This window comes from Rhinatrema bivittatum, chromosome 3 (assembly GCF_901001135.1).
Source record: "Rhinatrema bivittatum chromosome 3, aRhiBiv1.1, whole genome shotgun sequence".
NCBI classification, from domain to species: Eukaryota; Metazoa; Chordata; class Amphibia; order Gymnophiona; family Rhinatrematidae; genus Rhinatrema; species Rhinatrema bivittatum.
In genome coordinates, this window is record NC_042617.1 from 24593666 (window position 1) to 24617490 (window position 23825).

The 23825-nt window shown below is 48.4% G+C and overlaps 1 protein-coding gene across 1 annotated transcript in view; it reads left to right on the forward strand.

The window, feature by feature from the left end:
- The window catches only part of SPDYA (speedy/RINGO cell cycle regulator family member A), a 284932-nt gene that overhangs the window by 254238 nt on the left and 6869 nt on the right, over positions 1-23825 (forward strand). Inside the window, exon 7 of the mRNA XM_029596747.1 lies at positions 5589-5895. Within this exon, the coding sequence (XP_029452607.1) occupies positions 5589-5895 (307 nt within the window). The remainder of the gene's footprint in view (positions 1-5588; positions 5896-23825) is intronic.

Consider the following 23825-nt stretch of genomic DNA (forward strand, 5'->3'; position numbering starts at 1 on the left):
TGAGAAAGGAATGGTGCTTCTGTGTGTGAGGCAAGGAGGGTGCTTCTGTATGTGTGTGGTGTATATATGAGTCAGGGAGGGTGCTTGTGTGAGTCAATGTGTGTGTACGAGAGAGAGATGGAGCATGTTTTTGGCTGGCTTGTGGCTGTGAGAGAGGGCATGTGTGTGATTGAGCCTGTTTGTAAGTGAGATAGAACTTGTGTGTGATTGAGAGCCTGTGTGTAAGTGAAATAGAGAGAGCATGTGTGTGATTGAAATCCTGTGTGTAAGAGTGAGCGAGAGCATTGTGTGATTGAGAGGGACTGGCTAGAGAGGTGATGTGTGTATGTGTGAGACTGATCAGTGAGATGACTGGTATGTGTGTGCTTGTGTGTGTGTGTGTGAGAGAGAGAGAGAGACTGGTTGGGGAGATGATTGGTGTGTGAGAAACAGAAACTGGTCTTGAGGGAATGACTAGTGTGTGTGTGTGTGTGTGTGAGAAAGAGAGAGAGAGAAGAGACTGGTTGTGGTCCCTAAGGAAGAGGATAGTGAGGACAGATTCAGCAGCTACTGCTGCTTCTGGTGTGGCCTGCAAGGGAAAGGAGTAGGAGAACTGCTGGAGAGGGTAAGTAAAGGTTGCTTTTTAAGTTCATTTTTCTTGATTGACTACCATTTTAATTATTGGGTAGTATGTGATGTGTCTGCTGTTTGAAATATTTTATTGGTGTTTGGTAAAGGTTTCAAAATTTGCTTGAGTCTTTAATTATTGGATATTCTATTCATCAGCTGTTTTGAAATTATTTTATTAGTATGATTTTATAATTATGATTCATGATTTATATATCTTGATTTTATTGATTGTTTCATGAGGAATAGTGACATTTTTGTTTTTCCATTGTTGCACTGTAGAGAGTCTGGCGTGATACGTTTTACAGTTTAGTTTTTGTCTGCACATTTCTATTTATACTTTATGTGGCTTTATTCTGTATTTGGTGAGAGTTTGTGTTCTGCATGCAAAGACTGAGATGAAGCATTCTTTTAGCATGTGGTTTCCCTGTAGGGATCTGTAGTAGCTTGGCCTGTTCTGTTTTCCTGATAGGAGGTGTATTGATATTTTAGATTCTGGAGTAATATTTGTGGTATTCTTTTTCATAGGTGGGGTTGTTATTCTTTGAGTGTTGGCAAATAGTACTGTTTTGATACGGGAGGACCATGCCGAAATATAGGGGTGTACACATATATGTGTAAATTATATATGTAAATTATATATGTAAATTATATTGTATATGTAATTGGGTACCCATGGGCCAGTATGGAAAAAAATCCCCCGGGCCACTATTTTCCCACAATCCGCCCCTGATGCTGGGATAGAGCAGCTTGAGGGAGAAGTGCTTGATCTTGAGAAGCACCTGCCTGTAAGGATCCCTTTCCGAGTGCTCCTCTGATCTGCAGGTGACACTGAGGTCTGCCTGGACTATCTGGCCTATTTCTCCTAGCTTTGTGCGCCCTGCTTCCACCTGGTGGCCATCTTGTTTCCTGTCTAGATTTGTATTTATACTGAGGCATTTTCACCAATCAGTTGCCAGATCTTGGCTTTACCTTCCGGTCCTTGTACTCTAGTTCTTTTCCTGCATCTGGAAAACTACTATGTCTTCAGATTCTACTTTTTGCATTCCTGCTTGTTCTTCTTCCTGAGTTCTTGAATTCCTGGTTTGTTCCTGTTCCCTGCCCTGCTCCAGGCCTCTCACTCCCTGTTTATGCTGGGGTCTAACCCTGCTTTTCATGCCTTGCTGGCCTCCAGCACCAGAAGGCTCAATCCAAAAGGAAGGTGGCTGGCCTAGGCAGAAGTCCCTTTACCGTTGGTGGCCTACATTTGACTCTCCTGGTACTCAGCCGCTCGTTTGTGGGGCAACTCATGAATGACAATTGCCACAACCTGGGCTCAGAGACCAAATTTGCAGAGCTTGTACACTGAGAAGAAGTGCACCCTCAGGAATCTAGTCGAGTGCCTGTACCAGGGGGCATACATCAGGTCATACATCCAAATCCTTCGGGATGTAGCTCATGTGTCTATGGGTTGGAAAAGAAAAGGAGCACCAAGAAGCATATAGCATGTCTGCTGTCTGTGGACGCTCACTGATCTAGAGCTGAGGAATTGTATTAAACACTCTTCTCTCCAGATCCCACTGACTCAGATGCCTGCAGAATTTTATGGAAGAGACTTCCTATGGTCAGTCAGGATGACAGAGAGTGGCTGGACAGACATTTCAGTCTAGCAAAACTCTCTGAAGCCCTAGGTTTGATGCCCTACAAAAAGTTTCCAGAAATTGACAGGCTGACTATGAAGTTTTATTGCCACTTCTGGAGTGAGCTAGGGCCTGATGTCCTGAGGGTCCTAGAAGAAGTCCTTGAGACCAAGCAGTTACTGCTGTCATGCTGTTGCACAGTGTTAACTCTAATACTTAAAACAGGGGGCTGTGCGACTTGAAGAACTGGTGCTCAGTCTCTGCTCAGCACAGACTATAGCCAAAGCGATCTCACTGCAGCATAAATCTGTGCTATCTGATGTGATTCACCATGACCAGTCCTACATGATCTTGGGCCAGACCATATTTGATAACATCTTCCTGAGCTGGGATCTGATCCATTTTGCTTGCAGGACTGGTCTGTTGATCGCTCTGCTAATGTTAGATGAGGGAAAGGCATTCAATAGAGTGGATCACAGATGCCTCATAAAAACTCTGCAGTTGATCCCTGACAAGCACCTCTGCCATTCAGGTGAGGAGCATAACAAGGGTGAGCTTTGTTGGGATAACTGTATGCATTGGCTATTGAGCCTTTTCTGGGTTACTCTCTCAGTATATGCTAACAACGTGCTCCTCAAGGCCCGAGACCCATTTGATCTGGAGAGGATGAAAGCATGCTAGCAACTGTATTCTGCTGTATTCTTAGCAAAGACTTAAATAACATTTTTAAAAGTTTCTTTTCAGTTAATAATGAGTAAGCTATGGAATGTTTTGCTAGAGAATGTGGACAAGGCAAGTTTAGTTTAAAGGAAGGTTTGGAAAACTTCCTGGGACAGGTCCATAAACTGTTATTAGCTAGATATACCTTCTCAGCATGGCACCTCTTGTTTGGTCAGCACAGAGCCAGGAATCTCCTCACTGGGTCTCAGAAGCATAACATGAGTAAAAGTCAAGCTGGAGTTCCTTACCTGGGACCCAGGAAGAAAAATTCCAGTGAGACTGGGACCAAAGAACCTCTCCTAGGCCATAGAGAGGCAGTGAGCATAGGCTGAGTGATCACTTTTTCAGGACCCAAGAGCATCAACTATGAACGAAGAGCTGGGATCCAGGTGGAAAGTAATAGTAAGCACAGGGCTCCTCAAGCACACAGAGTGGAGGTAGAATTGAGGGATCCACTCTAGTTATTAGGAGAAAAGAAGAGATTAAGGGACTGATGATTGTGGGTGCAGAGCAATTGTGGGTACAGGCAAAATTTTATAAAAAATTAATTACTTCCATGACTCCTTGTTTCCATTTGTTACTAATATTATTAAAAGATAAATTTATTTTGATATTGCTGTATTTCAACATTTTTCTGACTGTTAAAGTTTGCTGCCATGGATGTCGTGCATATCAGTAACATACTTACACATTGGAGTGAGAATGATTTATAAAATACACAGCCTATGTAAAATATTCTCAATAAAACTACTTGTATATCACTTTCTCCCCAGTGACTTTAATATCCTTCCCACAGAGAATCAATAAAAACTGGCGTTTCTCAAATCTACTTGTGGAATGAAACCTGTAGCTTTAATACTGACACATCTATCCTATATTAAACATTATTGGCAAACATACCGGGCCCAGAATTGAAAGATGGCCATTCAAGTAACTTAGCCAGATATGAGTTATCTGTCTAAGTTATAAGGAATATTCAACAGCACGGCTATTGTGCTGAATATCCGCAGTCAAGCTGCTACTTAGCTGGATAAATTATACCTGGCTATGTTAAACCTGCTCATTGGTAGGTATAACTTACTCGCATAAGTTATCCAGCTAAGGCTGAATATCGCTACTTAGCCGGATAAATTATCCAGCTACGAAGCGCCACCCACTAACATTATGGCTAATGTGCTTTCAATATCGGGTCCACCATTTTTATGCAAAAAAACAGAGACAAGACTAGGGATGTGAATCGTTTTTTGACTAAAATATCGTCCGATATTTTTTTAAATCGTCAAAAATCGTTAAAGAGTGCGATACAATAGAAATGCCCCCGATTTATCGTGAAAAAATCGTTAATCGGGATAGTGTCCACTAAAGGGAGTTATTTGGGGGGAGGGTGGGAAAACCGGCACACCAAAACAACCCCTAAACCCACCCCGACCCTTTAAAACTAATCCCTTACCTTCCCCCACCCTCCCAAACCCCCCCAAAACATTTTACATGTACCTGGTGGTCCAGTGGAAGCCCCAGGACTGATCGCCTGCTCTCGGGCCGTCGGCTGCCACTCATAAAAATGGCACCAATGGCCAGATAAAAAAAACAAACCCACCCGATCCTTTAAAAGCGCCCCCTTAGCTTCCCCCACCCTCCCAATCCCCCCAAAACATTTTAAAATTACCTGGTGGTCCAGTGGTGGTCCCGGGAGCGATCTCCCGTTCTCGGGCCGTCGGCTGCCACTAATAAAAATGGCGCCGATAGCCCTTTGCCCTTACCATGTGACAGGGTATCCGTGCCATTGGCCGGCCCCTGTCACATGGTAGGAGCACTGGATGGCCGGCGCCATTTTTAAAGATGGTGCTGGCCATGGCCCGCGTCATTTTTAAAGATGGCGCCGGCCATCCAGTGCTCCTACCATGTGACAGGGGCCGGCCAATGGCACGGATACCCTGTCACATGGTAAGGGCAAAGGGCCATCGGCACCATTTTTATTAGCGCAGCCGATGGCCCGAGAACGGGAGGTCGCTCCCGGGACTTCCGCTAGATCACCAGGTATTTGTAAAAAGTTTTGGGGGGGGTCGGGAGGGTGGGGGAAGCTAAGGGGTCAATTTTAAAGGGTCGGGGTGGGTTTTTTTTTAATCGGCTTGGGCCTCACTAAAAAAATTAGCGATGTGAATCGGAATCGGAACCGATTCCGATTCACATCTCTACCGATCAGATTTTTTTCTCCCTCCAGCCGAACCCGATCGTTAAAACGATCGGGCACACGATTCACATCCCTAGACAAGACCACTTAAATAGTAAAAGCTGTTGACATGTTAACTGACATTTTTATTTAAAGTTTAATGGATCTGTACTATTCACTGTTATTTATCATGAAAACTTAATCTGCATGTCCAATAGGGCCCTAAAAGCTACTTTATTTCAAGTCTGCATGTTGGCCTAGTATTTCAGCTCTGCTAAGGAAATATGAATTTTCTTTCTTGCTTAACATCCATAACCAGGTTAGGTTTTGAGAGGAATGCTTACTTCTGCAGGCACCTTTTTAAAATATAAAGTTGAAAAAACCTATGTTGACAGAATTTGTATTTTTTCTTAACAACTTCTCCTGTTTTCCATTTCTGACCTGGCTCCATAACATATTATTTGTTGATGTAGGTAATGGCCATAGCTCCAACTCATTATGTCTGGCAGCGAGAACGTTCCATGCATCACAGTGGGGCTGTGAGGAATTACAGCAGAGAAGAAGTTCAGCTTCCCCGGGGGCCTGCTGCCACACCTGCAGACTGTGTACTATGTGGCAAAAAAGGGAGGTTTGTAGGGCTAGGACTGTCTCCATCTTCCTCCTCTTCATGCAGCACCACTCTGAAGATAAAAGAGCAACATGCATCTCCAAAATCATTCAAATCTTTCACTGGTGACAAGATGCTGATTGATCCTCCTCAGTTTTACTGTTGTTCACCAGGTATGGCTTTAGAAGACCATTTTTTAAAAATTCCCTATTTTCCATCTTATAAATCACTCAACTCAGAGCATTCCCCGCTGCCAGTCAAGCCTGGAGTGGAGTGACCTTTGAGATTTATCCTCTGTGCTACTTTTTTGGCCAGCAAGGATTGCTACAATAGCAACTATCTTCCCTCCTTAGCTTAGCCCTAGCAAGCCGCCTCCTCAGGGTGCCTGATTGCTGCCAGCCCTGCTGGACAGGAGACAACTCTAGCGTTCTGAGCTAGAGGTACAGCAATGTAACCTGAATCACAGGGCCAATCCATAAAAAAATATATTTTTATTTCATCAGTGTAGGTGTAGATTCAAGCTTGGTTTGTTGAAAAAATTAGCATAGAAACCTAAGCTCAATATTTAGCATAACATAACATATAGGAGTCATAATTTGTGTCAATTAACAGGGCTTATATTAACAGTGGTGAAGTGAGTGCCATTCACATGCTTTTCTATTTGTGATGGACAGACTGGAAAATTATGAATGACTAAAAGGGATGTAGATGCATATGAATATTGTTAGTTATGCAATTTGTATATATTCTTTGGTAAAGCATTGCACATGGTTCAACTTACTTATCAATGATTAAAGCAATTCTAATGGCTTCCTCCTGAGAAACTAGTATTCTCACAGGACAAGCAGGATGGTAGTCCTCACATATGAGTGACATCATCAGGATGGCGCCCAATCACGGAAAACTTTTGTCAAAGTTTCCAGAACTTTGACTGGCCCCTACTGGGCATGCCCAGCATGGCACTAACCCTGCAGCTAGTAGGGGTCCCCCTTCAGTCTTCTTTTTTCCGCGCAGCAGTAGCCTCACGGTAAAGGAGCTCTGAAGAGATTCCTGACAGGAATTTTCCTCATGGAACTATTAAAAATTAAATTGCCCCATAGGGGTCCCTCGTCTGACTTTTCTCTGACCGCGGTACTCCGGTAAGTTTTTACCTATTTTTCTGTCGATTACCGTTGAGTTTGGCCCTCGTGGGCTACTGGCCCTCGACCGTACCGCGGCTTGATTTTTTTCAATGGCCATGGCGTCGGGGTTCTGTCGGTGCCCGGACTGTACTCGCACCATGTCTATCACAGACCCTCATAGAGTCTGTGTAATGTGTTTAGGCTGTGAGCATGATGTCCTGACTTGCACCAAATGTGCCCTCATGACACCAAAAGGTCGCAAAACCAGAATGGAGAAGATGGAACTTCTCTTCCGTGCTCAAACCCCGACTTCGTCCATTGCATAGACGTCATCGGAACTGGAACCGTCGACTTCGCGTCAGCACCGACCGGTGACTGACCACCATCGACGACTTCACGGCCATCGACACCCTCTACTCCCCCTCAGGATCGAGGGGATCGCAGGGAGAAACATCGCCATCGACACCGTAAGACTCGGACCATCGAGGGAGCGAAATCATTGACCTCGCCATCGTCCAAGCCGCTGTTGAAAAAGCCCCGTCCAGGAAAGGCACTGACCATTCCTGCGACTGGGTCACCGAGGCAACCCTCACCTGATCGGGGTTTGGGAGCCGCGATTCCGCCTGTAAAGGTGGTTCCTCTGGCTGTGCCTCTGCCTCCCTCTTCTGTTCCGGAGCTGGGGCTGCTTGCTCCAGGTCTCCGAGAACTAGACCGGCTGGTTCAGGAGGCCATCGACATGGCCTACACCGGCACTGATTGTGGAGCCTGTCATCGACCCGATTCCGGCAGCGCTGGCACCGTTGCTATCCAGAATGGAGGTGCAGATGGCCGCTTTTCCACCGATGGATCCCGGGTCTCCAATGGCTCTGATGCCCTCCCCGATGACAGCTTCATCGGCAGGAGAAACACTGTTCCTCATCCCTCCATCGGGTGTGTTGCCTCAGTCATCGATGCCGATACGTCCCTTGCCATTGATTCATCCATCGGTGCCGATACATTCGTCGGCGCCACAGAGTCATCCATCGATGCCCTCGATGCCTGCACCAGTGCCTTCGATTTCATCATCAGTGCCTCCGGTGATTCCTCCGATTTTTTCGGAGCCTAGACTGGGACTCTCAGTTATCCCAGGACAAGCAGGATGCTAGTTCTCACATATGAGTGACGTCACTGACGGAGCCCTATTGCGGGAAAACTTTCTGTCAAAGTTTCTAGAAACCTTTGACTGGCACTGTGAGGCCACTGAGCATGCCCAGCATGCTAAAATATTCTCTGCCACAGGGGTCTCTCATCAGTCTTCGTTTTTCCGTGTTGCTATAAGCATCGCGGAGATAGGAGCCCTGTGAGTTTTACTCACACATCACTGACTGAAAAAGTCAATATTTTCAAATTATCTCTCCCATAAGGGATTTCTCTTTTTTTTTTTCCACCTGATGGTGAGAATTCGGTATCGTTTTTACTGTAAGAACTTTTTTTCTCTCAGAAAATTTCCCCCTGTTTTCATCGACAGTTGTCGGTGAAAACATGGCTTCAGGCTTTAAAATGTCTATCACAGACTCACACCTTGAGTGTGTTCTCTGCTTCGGCGAAAAGCATCCTGCCAACAGTGTGCAGAAATGACTCCAAAAGGCAGGAAGCTTAGACAGGAGAAAATGGAGCACCTTTTTCACCTCCAACGCCTTCCCTCTCCTTCGACGTCGACGAAATCGTCCCCAGCAGGAGTCACCAAAAACGTTTTGCTGAAAAAACGTCGTCTGGAGGGATCGGGTGATCAGGCATCGCCAACACCGTTGACGGCATCGTTAAGGTCGGTAATCGAACAAAGGCCTAAACATAAGCATCGGCACCGACATGCCCCGACACCTACGTTAACTCCCTCCCCGGGAGAACCGAACGCAAAGCGGCAGAAACACAAGGAAACACCGCCACCGTCAGGGCCTACAACATCGATGGAACCTATACAACCATTCCATGAGGTATTATCCACTCCTCCACCGCCCATCCCAGCTGGATCACAGGAATTGTCCATGTTCATCAAGCAGGCAGTGATGCAGGCCCTGAAAGAACAAATTCCGGCGACCATGCCGATGCCGGCGATTCTGCCGATGCCGGTGACGTCAACGATGCCGGTGGCACTACCGATGCAAGGGATAATCCCGATGCCGGAAACAACACCGATTCCAGTGACAATTTCGATGCCACCATCGATGCCAACGTCGGTGACTGCGGGTTTACCAGTCACCATACCGATGTCGATGGTCCTACCAGTTCCGGCACCGATCTTCACGCTTGCGCCAATGGCCAGCCATAAAGACAAAACAACTACGGTGATTTCGAAGAGATCATCGAAGACTCTAGTCCCATCTTCGATCCCGAAGCCTTCAACATCGGTGCCACTCCTTCCTGGGGTCCAGGACACCCAGAGTCAGCACTACATCAAATACTAATGAAAAAATATCAGGATCTACTTGATTCTCTTCCCTCTAATCCAAGGGAAGAGCATCTTGAGGAGTCATATCCTGAAGATCCATTGCCAGGACCTTCTGGCATTCTTCCTCGGCAACTCCTCAACACATCCAAGGATATGACACTTGGAGTGACACAAATTCAGAAACGTCATCTGAGGATTTTATGTCTGAACCATCCCCACCAGATACTCGAAAGAAATCTCCTCCAGAAGATTTTACTTTCACCACTTTTGTCCAGGAAATGGCTGACACCATTCCTTTCAAATTAGTCACAGAGCAGGATACCAGGCAAAAAACCTTGGAGGTGCTTCAATTTGTCGACCCTCCAAAACAAGTGGTAGCCATACCAGTGCATGATGTTCTCCTAGAATTGCAACATCGCCTGTGGGAACATTCCTGCTCCGTTCCAGCTGTCAATAATAGAATGGACAGTACATATTTAGTAAATCTGCTCCTGGGTATCAAAAGTCGCAGCTCCCTCATCACTCAGTAGTGGTGGAGTCGGCACAAAAAAGATCAAAAAGAATTAGAACACATTCATCGAATCCCCCAGGTAAAGATCACCGGTTTTTGGATTCCCTGGGTCATAAAGTCTATCAAGGGGCCATGTTGAACTCTCGAATCTCTTCATACCCAACTCTACATGACCCAATATCAAAGAGATTTGTGGAAACAAATGCAAGATTTTGTTCCATCTCTTCCAACTCAGTATCAAGAGGCAGCCCAGACCATCATCCATAAGGGTCTGGAGGCCGGAAAGCATGAGGTCCGGGCAGCCTATGACGGATTCGAAACAGTTTCCAGGGTAGCTGCGTCAGGGATCAGCGCCAGAAGATGGGCATGGCTTAAGGCCTCAGACCTTAGACCTGAGGTCCAAGAAAAATTAGTGGATCTCCCTTGCTTGGGAGATAATCTTTTTGGATCCAAGGTCCAGGATGCAGTGACTCAACTAAAGGAGCACACTGAAACACTGAGGCAGCTTTCTTCGCTTCCACAAGATCCCTTTACGCACTCTGGACCTAGGCCTCAGCGAAAAGAAGCTAGAAGACCTTTTTACAGACAAAGGAAGTATTACCCCCCTACGTCTCGAGCCAGGCCTTCCAGAACTCAACAAAGACTGCAACCAAGACAGCTGAGGGCAGCTAGGCCTCAACCTGCTCCGCAGACAGGACCTGCTGCTGGTTTTTGAAACCACTTCCAGAGAACTCAGCTATTTCTCCAATCCTCAGCCAGAACTTCCAGTGAGAGGCCGGATATCCAAATTTTACAATTGGATGCCAATAACATCAGACCAATGGGTTCTGTCCATAATATCTCGAGGATACCAACTCAATTTCCTCTCAATTCCCACAGATTTTCCTCTGAGTCATTTTCATCTCAGTGAAAATCACATGCTTCAACTACAAGTAGAATTATCCACCCTTCTGAAAGCCAGGGCTGTTGAGCCAGTGCCCCGGCCTCAGAGGGGCAGAGGATTCTATTCCTGTTATTTCCTCATTCCAAAGAAAACCGGAGGCCTTCGTCCCATCCTAGACCTCAGAAATCTCAACAAATTTCTAAAGAAAGAAAAGTTCAGGATGGTTTCTCTAGGCACCATGCTTCCACTTCTTCAAACAGGAGATTGGCTTAGTTCTCTGGATCTACAAGACGCGTACACTCACATTCCAATATTTCCCCCTCATCGCAAATATCTGCGCTTCATGGTGGGTCAACAACATTTCCAATACAGAGTATGCCTCTGCTCCCAGAGTATTCACCAAATGTCTGGCAGTAATAGCAGCCAATATGGGTCAGTAATAGCAGCACACTTGCACAAACAAAGTGTCCATGTGTTTCCATATCTAGACGACTGGCTCATCAGAAGTCAATCTCTACATGGAGCTCTTACTTCTCTCAATCAAACAATTACTGTACTCCATTCGATGGGATTTTTCATAAATTATCAAAAGTCCCATCTTACTCCATCTCACCTGCTTCAATTCATAGGAGCAGAATTGAACACTATCCTCTCAAGGGCTTTTCTACCCGTGGATCGGGCAGAGACACTTTCCCTACTGGCAAACTTGCTCCGCTCAAAGAAACAAGCAACAGCTCATCAGTTTCTAACTTTACTAGGCCACATGGCCTCCACAGTTCACGTCACTCCTATGGCACGTCTCGCCATGAGAGTCACCCAATGGACTTTAAGATCACAATGGATCCAAGCCATTCAACCACTGCATTCTCCAATTCAAGTCACCCACCAGCTAGGTTCATCTCTACTATGATGGGCGAACAAGGACAACTTGCGCAAGGGCCTACCTTTTCAGCAACCAGTCCCACAGATAACTTTAACTACAGTTGCATCCACCTTGGGTTGGGGAGCTCACATACACAATCTCCAAACCCAGGGTACTTGGACAAAACTGGAAGCGACTTATCAGATAAATTTCCTGGAGCTTCGAGCTATACGTTATGTGCTGCATGCGTTCAAGGACTGTCTTTCACACATGACTGTTTTGATCCAAACAGACAACACAGTCGCCATGTGGTACATCAACAAGCAGGGAGGAACGGGCTCGTACCTTCTTTGTCAAGAAGCTGCACAGATTTGGGCCTGGGCCCTGACACACTCAATGTCTCTCCGAGCCACTTATCTGGCAGGAATCCACAACGTAGTGGCAGATCGACTCAGTCGTCAATTCCAACCACACGCTATTAAAGGTCCCTGGATCCTTTAATAGCGACCAGGATATTTTAACAATGGTGTCAACCAACAGTAGACCTCTTTGCATCACACTTGAATCACAAAGTGGACAATTTCTGTTCGCTATACAAACAGAAGAACCAACCAGCCAAGGACGCCTTTGCTCACCCTTGGAACTCAGGCCTACTATACGCGTATCCTCCAATACCACTCATAACCAAAACTCTAGTGAAGCTACAACAGGACAAGGGGTCCATGATACTCATAGCCCCATATTGGCCTCGACAAGTATGGTTTCCCACACTTCTAGACCTCTCAGTCAAGGATCCCAATCGCCTGGGAGTAGCTTCCACTTTCATAACTCAGGATCAGGGTCGGTTGCACCATCCCAACCTTCAATCCCTATCCCTGACAGCATGGATGTTGAAAGCTTGATTTTACAACCACTCAATCTTTCAACCAATGTATCTCAAGTGCTTACAGCTTCACGTAAACCTTCCACACAAAAGAACTATTCTTCCAAATGGAAGAGATTTACTTTGTGGTGCAGACAAAAGAATATTGATCCTTTCACCTGCCCCCCTACTTCTCTACTAGACTACTTATACCATCTTTCAGACTCTGGTCTCCAGACTTCATCTGTAAGAGTACACTTACGTGCAATCTCAGCTTACCATAACAAGATGGGAGATGGACCAATATCCACACAACCTCTTGTCAGCATGTTTATGAGAGGTTTAACTCAACTTAAACCACCAATTCGGCCACCAGTCACAGAATGGGACCTAAATCTGGTCTTAACAAGACTCATGCGTTCTCCTTTCGAACCCATGAATTCCTGTGATGTTAAATTTCTCACATGGAAGACTATCTTCCTCATAGCCATTACATCAGCTAGAAGGGTTAGTGAGTTTCAAGCACTTGTCACATACTCATCCTACACAAAATTCCTACATGACAGAGTGGTTCTCCATACACATCCAAAATTCCTTCCCAAAGTAGTTACGGAATTCCACGAACCAATCCATCATTTTACCCACATTGTTTCCAAGGCCTCATTCTCACCAAGGACAACGGGCCTTACCTACCTTGGACTGTAAGCGTGCGCTAGCATTTTACTTAGATCGCACTGCAGTCCACAGGAAATCCACTCAGCTCTTTGTATCTTATGATCCAAACAAACTGGGTAAAGCAGTGGATAAACATACTCTATCCAACTGGTTAGCAGATTGTATACAGTTTTGCTATGAAAAAGCAGGTGTTTCTCTCCAAGGGCGAGTAAAGGCGCACTCACTAAGAACAATGTCAACCTCAGTGGCACACTCTCGTTCAGTGCCAATCCTTGACATTTGTAAAGCAGCAACATGGAGTTCTCTTCACACCTTTGCAGCTCATTACTGTTTGGACAAACAAGGACGACAAGATTCAGCCTATGGACAATCTGTCTTAAAGAACTTGTTTCCAGTTTAAACCCAACTCCTTCTACATCCAACCTGCTGTGATCTTCGGCTGATTCATTTTCAACACAATACTTCACTATTGCTTCACTACAAAATGACTCAGCCTCTAGCTTGCTAATCACCCATATGTGAGGACTAGCATCCTGCTTGTCCTGGAATAAAGCAAAATTGCTTACCTTGTAATAGGTGTTATCCCAGGACAGCAGGATGTAGTCCTCACAAAACCCACCCGCCACCCTGCGGAGTTGGGTCTCAGACATTTTATTATTTTATTTTTGCTAAAGCTTATTGCTACATTCGAGACTGAAGAGAGACCCCAGTGGCAAAGAATATCATAGCATGCTGGGCATGCTCAGTGGCCTCACAGTGCCAGTCAAAAGTTTCTAGAAACTTTGACAGAAAGTTTACCCGCAATAGGGCTCAGTCAGTGACGTCACCCATATCCTGCTGTCCTGGGATAACACCTATTACAAGGTAAGCAATTTTGCTGTATCCAACCCCCTTCACTTCCTAAAGGGAAGTCTGCTGATCCTTATGACACTTGGGGTGATGATACTTCAACAGACACCGATGACTTACCTTCACCACCTTCTCCCACTGAGCGTAGAAAGCGTTCTCCTCCAGAGGACCTCTCATTTATAAATTTTATGAAGGAAATGTCTGAATTGGTTCCTTTTCAACTACAGACGGAACAGGATGATCGGCACCAGATGATGGAATTACTCCAATTCCTGGATGCCCCCAAGGTGATCACCTCTATTCCCATTCATCAGGTCCTTCTTGATCTCCTCAAAAAGAACTGGGAAAATCCTGGATCAATTGCTCCAGTACACAGAAAGGCTGACACTACTTATTTAGTTCAGTCAGTCCCAGGATTACAAAAATCCCAGCTTGATCACCACTCAGTTGTGGTAGTTTGCACAAAAGAGGGCAAAAAGATCAAAACCTCACTCGTCTACCCCTCCTGCTAAGGAACAAAAATTCCTAGACAACATTGGTCGACGAGTATTCCAAGGGGCCATGCTCATCTCCCGAATTGCTGCCTATCTGCTTTATATGACCCAATATAACAGGGTCATCTTTAAGCAGATACAGGACTTCTCTGATTCCCTACCTCAACAATTCCAAGACCAGCTACAAACCCTTGTAAGCAAAGGATTTGAGGTAGGCAAGCATGAGATTCGAACATCTTATGACATTTTTGATACCTCTACCAGAGTGCCTGCAGCTGCTATCTTGGCAAGACGGTGGGCCTGGCTCAAGTCTTCTGACCTTCGCCCAGAAGTGCAAGACCGGTTGTCCAACCTACCATGTATAGGAGATAATCTGTTCGGAGAACAGATCCAACGGATGGTGGCTGAATTAAAAGACCATCATGAGACCCTTAAACAGCTCTCTTCGATGCCTTCTGACTTCTCTTCAAAGCAGTCCTTCAGGAAGGACTCTAAGAAGTCGTTCTACTGTCCAAGGAAGGCCTACCTGCCACCAGCAAGATCCCGGGCTACGAGACCTTATCAAAAACCTCAGCCCCGCCAAGCCCAAAAACAAAAACCACAAGCAGCTCCCCAGATAGGGCCTGCTTCAGGTTTTTGACTTCCACTTGGAGAGCCGCAGCCAGATTCCTCTGTCACATATACCATTGGGAGGTCGATTGTGCCACTTTCACAACATGTGGCATTCAATCACATTCGACCAATGGGTATTGGCAATCATTGCTCAGGGTTACCATCTGAACTTTCTCGCCCTGCCACCGGACTCCCCACCTCTGCAGTCGTGGAGAACGTCCGACCACTCCATTCTTCTGGATCAAGAGGTCTCCCTCCTTCTCCAGTCAAGAGCAATAGAACCTGTTCCACACTCGCAGCAAGGCCTGGGGTTCTATTCCCGGTACTTTCTGATCCCCAGAAAATCGGGGGGTGTTCGTCCAATTCTGGACCTACATGCTCTCAACAAGTACCTCCAGCGGGAAAAGTCCAAGATGGTCACCTTGGCATCGCTTCTTCCTCTTCTACAAAGAGGAGACTGGCTCTGCTTTCTGGACTTCCAGGACGCATACACCCACATTGCGATAACTCCAGCTCATCGCAAGTACCTGAGGTTTTTAGTAGGCCCCAAGCACTATCAATACCGAGTGCTTCCGTTCGGCCTGGCGTCTGCACCACGAATCTTTACCAAATGTCTCGTAGTTGTCGCAGCTTTCCTCAGAACCCAAGGTGTTCACGTCTACCCCTATCTGGACGACTGGTTAATCAGGGCTCCAACTCAGCAAACTGCTCGGTCGTCCCTCGATTTAACTCTACACACTCTAATTTCACTAGGATTTCTCGTCAACTACGAAAAATCTTATTTAGTCCCATCTCAAACCTTGCCATTCATTGGGGCAGACTTGGACACCTTGCAGGCAAAAGCTTTTCTGCCTCAACAACGAGCGCTAACTCTCGTGTCTCTCGCTCACCAGTTGCAGTCTCAGCATGCTATAACAGTTCGCCAATTCCTCATCCTTTTGGGACACATGGCGTCCTCAGTCCATGTCACACCAATGGCCCGCTTGGCCATGAGACTCATGCACTGGACTCTGAGGTCACAATGGATTCAAGCTATTCAGCCTCTGTCGGCCATTGTCCACATCACCGACTCACTCCGTCTGTCTCTCGCCTGGTGGAAAAATCAGAACAGTCTCCTCCAGGGATTGCCCTTTCAAGTTCCAAATCCTCAAGTCATTCTCACCACCAACGCTTCCAACCTCGGGTGGGGAGCCCATGTGGCCGATCTGCAGACACAAGGGTCTAGGTCTCCAGGGGAAGCCAAACACCAAATAAATTTTCTGGAGTTTCGAGCAATACGATATGCTCTCAGGGCTTTTCAGGATCGCCTATCAAATCAAGTCATCCTGATTCAGACGGACAACCAGGTGGCCATGTGGTACATCAACAAGCAGGGAGGCACAGGCTCCTTCCTTCTGTCAGATCGATACAGTAAAGTGCGGCCGCGGTTACCCTGCTCCTAACTCGCCTTCTACTCACTTTCCGGCCACATTAGCCCTTCCCGCGATACACTATCCCCTTTAACTCATCCCTATCGCCTCTTAAAATCCACGGGTGACCCCTTACGCTCGCGGCATGTATATTAAATGTAAACGAGCGAATTAGCTATTCCCTCCCATACAGTAACGCGTGCCCCGACTATCGCTTTTTTACCCTGCCGTTTTGCCGCGCGTTTACCCTGCTAACTTACCGCCTACCCTTACCCCAGCGTTAGAGGCAGGGGTAAGGGTAGACGGCAAACTTTCCCCCAGCCCCCGCTCACCTGCCCTGGCCGCATCCGGTCTCCGGTGCAGCCCCAGTCCTGTCCCCTCCTCCCGAAGCAAAAAAAAAGTAGCAAGAGAGCGAGGGGAGAGACTGGCAATTCTACGCTCGGGCCTGTCAGTCCCTTGTTCTCTCCTTCTGAAGCAGGGCACGAAAAGCAGCCTTGCTCCGGGAGGAGGGGGGGGGCAGTTTAAAGCGACGAAGCGACTTACTTTTGCAGCCCCCCTCTCCGGACATCAGCGACGACGACCGGGCAATCCTAGGCTCGGGCCTGCTAGCCCCTTCTCCTCTCCTCCTGAAGCAGGGCGCGAAAAGCAGCCTTGCTCCGGGAGGAGAGGGGGGGGGCAGTTTAAAGCGACGAAGCGACTTACTTTTGCAGCCCCCCCCTCCGGACATCAGCGACGACGACCGGGCAATCCTAGGCTCGGGTCTGCTAGCCCCTTCTCCTCTCCTCCCGAAGCAGGGCGCGAAAAGCAGCCTTGCTCTGGGAGGAGGGGGGGCAGTTTAAAGCGACGAAGCGACTCTTTTGCAGCTCCCCCCCCCTCCGGACATCGGCGACGACCGCGGCTCCTGCCTCCAGCCTCCAGCTGTCAGACAGACGCATCGCACGTGGGAAAGCGGCCCCTATGCGTGCAATTGGCTGCTCAAGACGTGACGTCACATGCCGTGACGCCAAACGTCGTGACGTCACGTCTTGAGCAGCCAATTGCACGCATAGGAGCCGCTTTCCCACGTGCGATGCGTCTGTCTGACAGGTGGAGGCTGGAGCCGCGGTCGTCGCCGATGTCCGGAGGAGCTGCAAAAGTAAGTCGCTTCGTCGCTTTAAACTGCCCCCCCCCTCCTCCCGGAGCAAGGCTGCTTTTCGCGCCCTGCTTCGGGAGGAGAGGAGAAGGGACTAGCAGGCCGAGCCTAGGATTGCCAGTCTCTCCCCTCGCTCTCTTGCTACTTTTTCGGTTTGTTTTTTTTTGCTTCGGGAGGAGGGGATAGGACTGGGGCTGCACCGGAGACCGGACGCGGCCAGGGCAGGTGAGCGGGGGCTGGGGGAAAGTTTGCTGAGCATCGGAGAACATAACTGTCCACTTCCTGGTACCTGTCATTTCAAATGTCATTTGAAATGACAGATACCAGCGTGGCCGTGAAGCGTTAGGCCCGCGCACCCAGGATACTGTATAGGTGCTCTATACAGTAAAATGGGTTGCGCGGGCCTAACCTTCGCCTAACGCTTCGCAGACGTGGCATGCATTTGCATGCAATTTGAAGAGAGTATCGAGCGGTAGGTGAAGAGAACTGTGCATGCGGGGAACGAGGGTGCGCCTGGCACTGCCGCACTCTTTCTAACGCGGCATAACTGTATCGACCTGTGTGTCAGGAAGCTGCGCAGATTTGGGCGGAAGCTCTCTCCACTCGATGTACCTCAGGGCCACCTATTTGCCAGGAGTGGACAATGTGTTGGCAGACAAGCTGAGTCGCATCTTCCAACCGCACGAGTGGTCTCTCAACCCCTCGGTAGCGAACTCCATCTTCCTACAATGGGGATATCCTCAGACAGACCTCTTTGCGTCCCCTCAGAACTACAAAGTGGACAATTACTGCTCCCTCATTCGCAGCAAACACTCTCAGCCCAGAGATGCATTCTCCCTCTCATGGGCAACCGGTCTGCTCCACTTCCTCTTCTCTCGAAGACTCTCGTAAAGCTACGGCAGGACAAGGGAACCATGATCCTGATAGCACCTCACTGGCCACGCCAAGTGTGGTTTCCAATACTGCAGGATCTCTCCATTCGCAGGCACATTCCCTTGGGAAAGGACCCACTTCTGATCACTCAAAACAAAGGGTGCCTACGCCATCCCAATCTTCAGGCCTTGTCCCTGACGGCATGGATGTTGAAAGGTTAATCCTTCAACCACTTAACCTTTCAGATCCAGTTTCCCGTATCTTGATTGCTTCTTGGAAGCCTTCCATGAGAAAATCTTACTCCTATAAATGGAAAAGGTTCACATCATGGTACGCTTCTCAGTCCCTTGATCCCTTTTCCTATCCAATCCCAAAGTTTTTGGACTATCTTTGGCATCTGTCAGAGTCAGGTCTCAAGACATCTTCCATCAGAATGCATGTCAGTGTGGTAGCCGCCTTCCATAAAGGTGTCAGGGATGTCTCTATATCAGTACAACCCCTTGTAGCATGCTTTTTGAAGGGCTTGCTCCACATCAGGTCACCTTTACGTCCTCCGGCCCCTTCTTGGGACATTAACCTGGTTCTCGGTTGACTCATGAAACCACCATTCGAGCCTCTTCACTCCTGTGACCTAAAATATCTCACATGGAAAGTGATTTTCCTTTTGGCTATCACTTCAGCTCGCAGGGTTAGTGAGTTACAGGCCCTAGTTACCTATCCGCCTTACACTAAACTCCTGCAGGACCAGGCGGTACTCCGCATTCACCCTAAGTTTTACCTAAGGTAGTTTTGGAGTTTCACATTAATCAATCCATCATACTACCTACCTTCTTTCTCAGGCCCCATTCCAATCCAGGGGAAATGGCTCTGCATACCCTTGACTGTAAGCGGGCTCTAGCTTTTTATCTAGACTGTACAGTTACCCACAGGAAGAGCACTCAGTTATTCATCTCTTTCCACCCTAACAAATTAGGGCAACCTGTGGTTAAGCAGACTCTCTCCTCCTGGTTGGCGGACTGCATATCCTTTTGCTATCAGCAAGCGGGCATTCCTTTTCAAGACCATGTTAAAGCACACTCTGTGAGGGCCATGGCGACTTCAGTAGCACACCTACGATCGGTACCACTTCCTGACATTTGCAGGGCTGCCACCTGGAGTTCTCTCCATACCTTCGCAGCCCACTAGGAGTAGCTCCTAAGTTTTGCCTAGGCCTTGGCGTTTTCCGGATGCTCTTTGCATTGGGCTAGGAAGTGACCCTTGCTGCCACAGTATAAACATAGGTCCAAGGCCCGACGCCTTCGCCTCTCCTCCGCAGTTAAAGGCGTGCGACTCAACTGCATAAATTCCTCTGTAGAAGAGTCGGAGTGTGTCACCCCAGGACTTGACGAGGTTGTCAAGGGTCTAGTGAAGGCAGGTGCCAAGCATATGGGTCAACGTGGCAGACGTCCCTCCCTTACTCTTTGCTGAAGTCGACGGTTGATCCAGCCAGCAAGGTCAATTACTCCATTGAGGTCGTCCGGAATGTCCCTAGCCGCCAACTCGTCCTTAATGCGCGGTGACAGACCCTCCAGAAAAACTCCCCGGAGACTGTCTTCACGCCACCCTACCGCCATAGCGAGGGTGCAAAATTCAATTGCATAGTCTGACAGGGAGCGAGCTCCCTGTCTCAGCTATAATAGCTCTGATGTAGCAGTGGGCAAGCGTGTGGGTTCATCAAATGCTTGCTTGAAATTAAGGATGAACTGCTTCAGATTACTTAATAAGGGATCCTGGCGCTCCCACATTGGTGATGCCCAGCTTAACGCCTTCCCATTCAAAAGTGACAAGATATAGGCTATTTTCACAGTCTGAGGGGAACTGACCAGGGAGTAGAGAGAACCTGATGTAGCATTGGTTCAAAAATCCCCAGCAGCCTTTGGCCTCTCCTGTGTAGTGTGAGGGCACGGGCAATTGACTGGGAGCAGTAATGTTCACAGTAGGAGCCGGAGGCAGTAATGGTGGTGGCTCTAGCGGAGTGGGATCCAGGCGATTCGCCAGCCTCTCGATGGTGGCAGCCAGAACGTCAAGACAATGTTGCTGCTGTTGCAAGCGTTGGGCCATTCCCGGAATGGCTTGCAGACCAGAGATATCCGCCGGGTCCATGGCCTAGCAAACTGTTGCGGACTGGACAGTGGACCCTTGGGCCGACCTGGTGGAGGAAGATGGTTGGAAGAGAGAGTGCCGCAGAGATGGGACAGGCCGGGAGGCGGTACTAAGATGAACACAGGAACAGAATCTTCACCCTGGAGATCCGAGATCCCCCCGGGAGGAGCCTGTAAGGACCCGGACCGCTGGGACTTAGAAGGCAGTAGCGAATCCTGAAGAGAAGATGGAATCTTCACCCTGGAGATCCGAGATCCCCCTGGGAGGAGCCCTTGAGGATCCGGACCGCTGGGACTTAGGCAGCAGCAGTGAAACCAAAGTGAAGACAGAGCAGAAGTCGAGATAGGCGACAGACACGGAGTATCAGAGGAGAACCGGGATCAGGAACCAAGGAGACAAACCGAGAAGAATCCGGAAGATGAGCAGGATCAGGAACAGCAGAACGAGGAGCAGGAACAGGATCAGAAACACAGCAGGACCAGGATCAGAGACACAGCAACTGGTGCGTCTAAGGAGAGAACCTCGTTTTTAGGCAACCTCCTTAGCCAGACACCAGGCTTAAATACCTTGCTGGCGTCTGACATCATCAAGGAGGTGGGCCAGAACTTCCTGCAGTTGAATCTTTAAAACAGTCTCCCTCGCGCGAGAGAGGAAGGTAAGGACCCGGTCGTGAGTCTAGCGACTGGGACCGCAATACTAACATCTTCTCAACCCAATATGCGTCTATTCCGCTCCATGCAGAATTTCACATCAACTTCCTGGAGCTTCGAGCCATGAGTTATGCCTTTATGCCTTACAATACTGCCTCTGCAACAAACCTTTGTGAATACAGACAGACAGCCCATTATCGCTTAGATAAGACTGGCCGGCATGCTTCCATGTTTGGCCAGTCCGTCTACTCCTCTTCTTTTCGGTTTAACTACCCAACATCCTTCCACGAACACGTTAAGGGTTTCAGGATGCCCTCCTTACCAAATTCCACCCCCATTGTTGCGCCTTTTGCACATCTCGGGTGCATTTGGTGCAGTCTCGGGCATCCTCAGCTCGGTACTCACCCACTCCATGCAGAATTTCACATCATCTTCCTGGAGCTTCGAGCCATGAGTTATGCCTTTATGCCTTACAATACTGCCTCTGCAACAAACCTTTGTGAATACAGATAGACAGCATAGTGATAATGTTGGGATTACTACCTGATAATCCCCTTTTCCTTAGTGTAGACAGATGGACTCAGAACAAATGGGATAGTATCCGCGTGCTAGCAGTTGGAGACGGATCTGACGTCAGCACGGGGGCGTATATATCCCCACAGGAAGCGTAGCTATTCAGTAATCTTCCTTGCAAAAGCTGTTATAGATGTGTGTACTGACGCTCAGTTAAAAAGTGAAACAGGATTCCCCTGACCGATTGATAGGAGACCGCCAGCATTCCCCTGACCGCCAGCATTCCCCTGACCGATTGATAGGAGACCGCCAGCATTCCCAACCGGAAGGCGTGGACACCTGGTAGAGTGTACACTCTTATGGAAATAGATGACATGGCTTACCTGAATCGGTGATACCCATGTACGCAGGCAGCTGGGCGGGATGCTGAGTCCATCTGTCTACACTAAGGAAAAGGGGATTATCAGGTAGTAATCCCAACATTTCCTGGCGTGTAGCCAGATGGACTCAGAACAAATGGGATGTACAAAAGCTTTACTCCCAGCCTGGGCGGGAGGCTACCTGAGGCCCATGTAGTACCGCCCTCGCAAATGCCGAGTCCTCCCTGGCCTGGACATCCAGCCGATAGAACCTGGAGAAGGTATGGAGGGAGGACCACGTCGCCGCTTTACAGATTTCCGCAGGAGACAGCAGCCTGGATTCTGCCCAAGATGCTGCTTGTGCTCTGGTAGAATGAGCCTTGACTTGTAGAGGCGGAGACTTCCCGGCCTCTACGTACGCTGCTCTGACAACTTCTTTAATCCAGCGGGCGATGGTGGGCCGCTTCACCTCGCTTCTTCCCGCTGTACAGGACGGTCTTGTGTAAGTCTTGTGTAAGTTCCAAATATCTGGGCAGCAATCTGCCAATGTCGAGATGGCGTAATAAACGCCCTTCATCAGATTTCTTCAGACCCGCCGTGGTAGGCAAGGATATGGTTTGATTAAGATGAAACTGTGAAACCACTTTAGGTAGAAAGGAGGGAACCGTACGAAGATGGATAGCCTCTGGAGTGATCCTGAGAAAGGGATCACGGCAGGACAATGCTTGTAGCTCTGAGATGCGGCGGGCTGAACATACAGCCAGCAAAAACACCATTTTCAAGGTTAGAGAACGAAGAGACAGGCCCCGAAGGGGTCTGAAGGTGGAACCCGCGAGGAAATCCAAAACAAGGTTGAGGTTCCACAACGGCACAGGCCACTTCAGTGGCGGACGAATATGCTTGACTCCTGCAGGAAGCGAGAAACATCCGGGTGCTTGGCGATGGTCTTGCCATCCCTCCTGGGACCATAGCAAGACAGCACAGCCACCTGAACCTTGATGGAGCTGAGGGAGAGACCCTTCTGAAGTCCATCCTGCAGGAAATCCAACACAATAGGGATTGTGGTTGCATGTGGATTGGTGCCGTGAGTGTCGCACCATGCTTCAAATACTCTCCAGATCCGGATATATGTGAGGGATGTGGAAAACTTGCGAGCTCGGAGGAGGGTATCAATCACGGGCTCCGAGTAACCCTTCTTCTTCAATCTAGCCCTCTCAAGGGCCATACCGTAAGAGAGAATTGAGCCGGATCCTCGTGAAGAATGGGACCTTGATCTAGAAGGTCCCAGAGAGGAGGCAGGGGAAGGGGCCCCCCTGCCAGTAGTCTTCTCATGTCCGCATACCAGGGTCTTCTTGGCCAGTCTGGCGCCACTAGAAGGACTAGGCCCCGGTGTCTCTGAATCTTGCGGATGACAGCGCCTAGCAGAGGCCACGGAGGAAAGGCGTACAGTAGGGTCCCTGGAGGCCATGGCTGAACCAGGGCATCGATTCCGTGTGAGCACGGGTCGCGCTTGCGGCTGAAGTATCTGGGTACTTGAGCGCTGGACTTGTCCGCCAGTAAATCCATGTCCGGAATGCCCCAATGATCCACAATCATCTGGAAGACCATGGGTGAGAGCTGCCACTCTCCCGGATTTAGGCTTTCCCTGCTGAGGAAGTCTGCTGTGGTATTGTCCTTCCCGGCAATGTGGACGGCGGAGATGTCCTGAAGATTCACCTCTGCCCAAGT